Raw genomic sequence first — 6,023 nt, forward strand, 5'->3', positions numbered from 1 at the left:
TCTTTTAATGTATATATATGTGTGTATATGCAATAGAGCATCTTTGTTCCTGCTGGCTACCCAATACATTTAAGAATCTATAGCTGCAACCAAGGGGAGTCAATGATTTAGCCCTAGTCACTGACCTTTTGAGAGATACACTTTATTTGAGACGTTCACATTTATGCAGTTAGTTTATAATTCCAATTAGAAGGGAAAGGTTTTCTCTTGAAGCTATAAATACGTAGAATTGCAAAGAGGTATGCTAGTCTCACTATAATTGTTCCAAACATATCACTAGAGAGTCAGAAAATCACTCTAACATGGTCTCTAATCTATTTAATTAAAGTGGCAAATTAAGGTGCATTTATTTCTCCATAAATAAGAAACTTCCCCCTAGGGGAAAATAAATCATATTTCCATGCCCATTGGAAAGAATCTGGATTGTTCGTGAGAAGAGGTCATTGGCAAGATCTTTTCCAAGATCAATTCTTTCCAGTGTGCTGGCCAGGGCACAGGCTCCAGCTTTAAGATTATTTTTTTTTTCATATTGTGACCTGCTGCCTACTGCTTTGTTTTTGATCATCAGTCTGCCCATTGAGGGTAGCTGTCATTTTTTCTCCATATAAGCATGTCTGTTCACCCAGGAAACACCAAATCCTGCTTTAGCCTCAGGCACTGTGTAGTCCTGCAAGCTGGAGAAATGATTTCACCTCTCCTCTGTGTTTCTCTCTGTATCCCCTGTGCCAGAACCAGGAGCATGACTGGGGGAAACCACTCGGGTGTGACAGAGTTTGTCCTCTTGGGCTTCACCCACCTGCAGGAGCTGCTTTTCATGATTTTCTTACTCATCTACATCACCACGCTGGTGGGGAACCTGGGAATGATCATCCTCATCAGGACCGACCCGCAGCTTCACACCTCTATGTACTTCTTCCTCAGCCACCTCTCCTTCCTGGACATCTGCTATTCTTCATCCGTAACTCCAAAGCTCCTGTTGGGCCTCCTCACCGGTAGGAACGTCATTTCTCTCAACGGCTGCATCACACAGTTTTTCTTCTATGCAGTCTTCATCACCACGGAAGCCATCTTTCTGGCCATCATGGCATATGACCGCTACGTGGCCATCCGTCAGCCTCTGCACTATGTGGTTGTCATGTCCCACAGGGTCCGCGTCCGGCTGGTGGTGGGCTCCTACACTGCCGGTGGCCTGAACGCCTTGGTGCACACCGCTGGTCTCCTCCGACTGTCCTTCTGCGGCCCAAATATTGTCAATCACTTCTACTGTGAAATCCCACCACTCCTGCTGCTCTCATGTTCTGAAACCTGGCTCAACGAGGTGGTGATGGTCTTGTGTGCCGCCTTCATTGTCACCACCACAGCCCTGGCCATCCTCACCTCCTACACCTTCATCCTGCTCGCCGTCTGGAGCACCCGCTCTGTGGAGGGCAGGCGCAAGGCTTGCTCCACCTGCACTTCCCATCTGATGGCCGTTGCCCTCTTCTATGGCTCTGCAGCTTTCCTGTACCTCCACCCCCTCTCCAGTCATGCAGAAGAGGAAAGGAAAACAGCCTCGGTTTTCTATACCATGGTGATTCCCATGCTCAACCCTTTCATCTACAGCCTGAGGAATGTGAAGGTGAAGATTGCCCTCAGAAGAGCTGCAAGGAAGTTCCTCTCCTGCATGTATCACCACCGGTCTCCCCCCAGCAAAACTCAAACAGCTGTCACCTGACGGAGCTGAGGCAGCAGAAGAAATAAGTCAGACACCTGATGTAATGAGGGAAGTGCACATTCCTGCACATCTATTCAGAAGACCTCCTTCTGCCTTGTGCTGAACACTGCGTGAATTGCGACTGAACCCCATGATGGGGTCCTGTGAAGAAGGAATTACCCATAATTATGATATCTGATAGAATGAAGAAAAACAGCCCTAGAAACACTTCCATTGTTTGCGACACTTTTAAAGGAAATTAATTTATAAGCACTGCTAGAACCTGCACATCCAATACTTTTTGCTGAGGAGGATTTATGCTAAGTCACAATAACATTTAAATTCTGTCGGCTAAAAGAGGTGGCTGAGAGCAGAAGGAGACAAGCTAAATAAAAAATACATCAATGCTTTTCATCACTTTGGTTTATTTTTTTCTAAGTAGTTGCCTACTACTTTAGTATTTTGCATTAGTATAAAGTACCTGATTTATTATTTTGTTTGGCTTGTCCAAGGATAGTCCAGGCAGAGATTATTTTCCATCCCAGCTGCATCCTAATAATCATTTCTGTTTCCAGGTTTCAGAGACAGGGTTTGAGTCATCTCAGTCCAGTAGTCATCAATTCTAATTGTAGGCTTTCATATCTGGGTTAGTCACCACTGGTTCCCCTTTCAGAGACGACTATGCATCTGGGGATCTTGATTCATCTGAACTATTTTTAACATCGCCATCATGGCGAGATGAATTTTTCTGGAAAATATGTTTTTTCCACTTGCTGCTTGGCAGCTGAGGACGATGGGCTGACATTTAGCCATGGCAAATGCAGATTTTGTCCAGAGCAATCACATTCAGGCTATTCTGAAGGGTATATTTAAGCACAAGGGAAAGCATCAGATCCTCATGCTGATGTTCTGGAGTCCTTGAAAAATGCCCTCAAAGGGAGAAAGAGAAACTAGCTTTTAGTCAATGATTTATAATTCAGCTGTACATGTTGCTCAACATGCAAGGGAGTTTCTGGGAGAAAAAGCAAAATGGATGAAGATAGATAGTATCAGCACCATGCTTTTGCTTTAACACAAAGGTCATGAAGATCAGATATTAACTTCCTGAAGACGTTTTCCATGGATGATATGAAATACTTCCTAGAAGACCTAATGGCAAATACTATTACCATTCTGTTCTTTTAAAATCAGTTAAAGGCAAACTTCTCCCCATAAATCCAGCTGTGACTCTATGTCTGGGTCCAGTTCTCTGGGTTTTTAATAACAGGATATCCTATATAACGTTAAAACAAACTGTGGCAGAAGAGTTCTTGAATGGTTTTCCTCCCCTTCTCCTTCCCCTGTGCCCCAGCTAGTGTTTGTGACACTTCTCCAAATGCTGAGCTATTGCCTAATCCTTGAATATCTGTTTTACATCAATTCTTTTAAATTCTCCATTATTTCAAGACACAAATCACACATAAAAAGAAGTAGGAAAACCTCTCAGGCTTGCAGTTAACGTGCTGAAGCTAATTGTGTTTACTTATCAGTGCATGTCTCCTCCGTAAGGAGCTGTTTCCAAAGTCATCAACTCCCAAGAGAAATTTCCTGCATGACACAACCTGCTGGGAGGGAAGGGGGGTGTTTGACAAAACTTTTTAATGGAAGAATCATATAAACAGCAGCTTTTCTTGGTCAAGGGTTGATGCCCTTTATGGCTGACAAATCATTCTTGCATTTAGCACGAACACAGGGAGAAAGTGGGGCTTGTTTCTCACACTAAGTTTGAGTCTAGAAGACAACCAGTCTCGCCTCTCTGTCTCCCGTAAACTGAAAAGGGTTCTGAGGTGTGAGCAAACAGGTGAGTTAAGAGCATCTCCCAGCATCAGCCTGAAAGCGCTGAGCTGTTAGGAAGGGCAGACTGAGGCACACAAAACACTCGCCCGAGGTCGGGATCTCTCAGGTGAAACTGAGGAATCCTGAAGCTGCTTTTCTGAGCTGAGGGCGCTGGAGCTGCACAGCCTGGCGAGATTCTACTCATTACTGTGCTCGAAGCTCACTGTGTAGCAGCACCGCCTGGGTTGTAGGGAAAACCTGATTGCTTTAGGGTGGTGTGAAAGCTTCTGTAGCTGGTTTTGAATTCCTGGAAAGGAATAGTAACAAGCTGTGAAGTCCTGGTCTCATTAAGTCCAGATTTAAGAGATGCGTGTATGGGTCAGATAAGGGCGCTTACATTGAGTTTTCTATGTGCTGAAGGGTCCTTTCCAAGGGTATAGTTTGATGTCTTGTGTAACTGCAACTAGTTCTAACTTCTCTTTTGGGAAGAGGTGTTATTATTATTTTTTTAAACTGCATTATCAGAAGCTTACTGCCCCCACTTAGCGATGGCACTGTAGCATTGCTGGGGTTTCCACTCTAAGTGATTTTTAAGAATTCTTTCCCTTACCTTTCTCAATTTAGTGGCATCACAAGGATGATAGAAATGGTCTATTTAAAAGTGCATGTGTGTTGATATTTACACTAAATATCCTGTTTCAAACAATTCCAGAGTTCCTCCCACCTTCTTCACAGGAAGGAAGGGAAGAAATGAGAATTTTATTGTGACATATTCTGGCTTTCTTAAAATAAAGTCTCTAAAAATGTCTCTATCTCTCACCAATGTTTTTCCTCTTCTGAGACCAAACAAAATAAAATAATACTGAAGTATAAAAAAATCAGACTTGAGTTTCTAATGTCAGAATAAATTGTTGGGGCTATCTCATTGGACCTGAGTTATAAACTTCTTAAAATCTTCAGAAAATAGAATAAACTTTCCTATTTGGGAAATGACTTTATCAAACCAAATTAAGACCAGAATAAAACCATTAGAAATGCATTCCAACATGCACCTTGTTTACTTTAAAATGTATTTTGAGACAAACATTGAATATGTTCTACATATTCATGTACAATTCTACGGTTGCTGCCTCCACACCTTATGTTCCCTGATAAAAAGACACACCTCTAACATTTATCTAAGGGGGGTGGAAGGAAGGAGTATGCTGACGTTGTGTTTCTTTGCATCTCTGCTTTCCTACAGTGACTGTTATGATGTCGGCCAGGGGAAATCACACCCCCAATGCTGAATTTGTGCTCTCAGGATTCTCAGAGCAGAGGGATGTCCAGGCTGTCCTCTTTATGGTGTTCTTGGTGATCTACGTGGTCACTTTGCTAGGCAATCTGGCAATGATTGTGTTGATCAGGCTGGACTCCCAACTTCACACCCCCATGTACTTCTTCCTGAGCAGCTTGTCCTTCCTTGACATCTGCTATTCCTCCTCTATCACTCCCAGACTGCTCTCAGACCTCCTGGCATCAAGGAAGGTCATTTCTCACTCTGCATGCCTTGCACAATTTTATTTCTATGCTGTCTTTGCCACCACTGAGTGCTACCTCTTGGCCGTGATGGCCTATGACCGCTACGTGGCCATCTGCAGCCCTCTGCTCTACGTGATCTCCATGTCCAGCAAGGTTTGTGCGCGGCTGGTCGCTGGCTCGTACCTTGCTGGGGTTCTGAATGCCACCATCCACACAGGGGTGGCACTTCGGCTGTCCTTCTGTGGCCCCAATGTCATCAATCACTTCTACTGTGAGGGGCCCCCACTTTATGCCATCTCTTGCACAGACCCCACCATCAACGAAGCAGTGATGTTCGTCGTGGTGGGCTTCAACCTGTTTGTCACCAATCTGACCATCCTCATCTCCTACACCTACATTCTGGCCACTGTCCTCAGGATGCCCTCAGCTGCTGGCAAACGCAAAGCCTTCTCCACGTGTGCATCCCACCTGGCCGCTGTGACCCTCTTCTACGGATCTGCTGCATCCATGTACTCACGGCCCAGCTCCAGGCATTCCCAGGACCTGGACAAGGTGGCATCTGTGTTCTACACCATGGTCACCCCCATGCTGAACCCCCTCATCTACAGCCTGAGGAACAAGGAGGTGAAGGATGCACTGGGGAGGGTGATGGAGAGGAAGCGTTCCTCTGACAGATAGTTTTTCCTGGTGAGTCAGAGGAATTGAGAGATCTTCTCAGAACTGTCTATACCTCTCCATTTCTGCAGTGCTGGTAATGGAAGAAGCAGTGCTCTACAGTAAGCTACTGATGAGCAAGGGGACAGAAGTACTGGTAAATCTCTACCTTGTTCCTAAATGCCTGCTCATGAGCTGCTTTTGGATTAGGCCATTTATTGACCTTACTCAGTCAGGGATGCATTAAATACTTATTCTGTCTGACAACAATTTCAGGAACTGAAGCCCTTCTGACCCTTTGTGGTTTGAGAATGCATTACCACTGTTGTCTTGAGCAGCA

The 6,023-nt window shown here is 44.6% G+C and overlaps 2 protein-coding genes across 3 annotated transcripts; both read left to right on the forward strand.

The window, feature by feature from the left end:
• The first annotated feature begins 739 nt into the window (after positions 1-739).
• Positions 740-2,793, forward strand: LOC118244704 (olfactory receptor 1052-like). Of its 2 annotated transcripts, XM_035539847.1 has the most exons (2): positions 740-1,639; positions 2,773-2,793. In XM_035539847.1, the coding sequence occupies exons 1-2, from the start codon at positions 740-742 to the stop codon at positions 2,791-2,793; spliced, it is 921 nt and encodes a 306-aa protein (XP_035395740.1). The 2 variants fall into 2 exon arrangements, with proteins under 2 accessions (XP_035395740.1, XP_035395739.1); XM_035539846.1 differs by lacking the exon at positions 2,773-2,793 and having other exon boundaries at positions 740-1,758.
• A 1,917-nt stretch (positions 2,794-4,710) lies between these two features.
• On the forward strand, positions 4,711-5,707 carry LOC118244700 (olfactory receptor 1030-like). Its single transcript, XM_035539840.2, has one exon. The coding sequence runs from the start codon at positions 4,760-4,762 to the stop codon at positions 5,705-5,707; it is 948 nt and encodes a 315-aa protein (XP_035395733.2). The 5' UTR covers positions 4,711-4,759.
• Positions 5,708-6,023: the final 316 nt, after the last annotated feature.

This window comes from Cygnus atratus, chromosome 5 (genome assembly GCF_013377495.2).
Source record: "Cygnus atratus isolate AKBS03 ecotype Queensland, Australia chromosome 5, CAtr_DNAZoo_HiC_assembly, whole genome shotgun sequence".
In the NCBI taxonomy this organism is placed as follows: Eukaryota; Metazoa; Chordata; class Aves; order Anseriformes; family Anatidae; genus Cygnus; species Cygnus atratus.

Coding starts and splice junctions, on each gene's coding strand:
- LOC118244704 (XM_035539846.1), top strand. CDS start 740: ATGACTGGGGGAAACCACTCGGGTGTGACAGAGTTTGTCCTCTTGGGC.
- LOC118244700 (XM_035539840.2), top strand. CDS start 4,760: ATGATGTCGGCCAGGGGAAATCACACCCCCAATGCTGAATTTGTGCTC.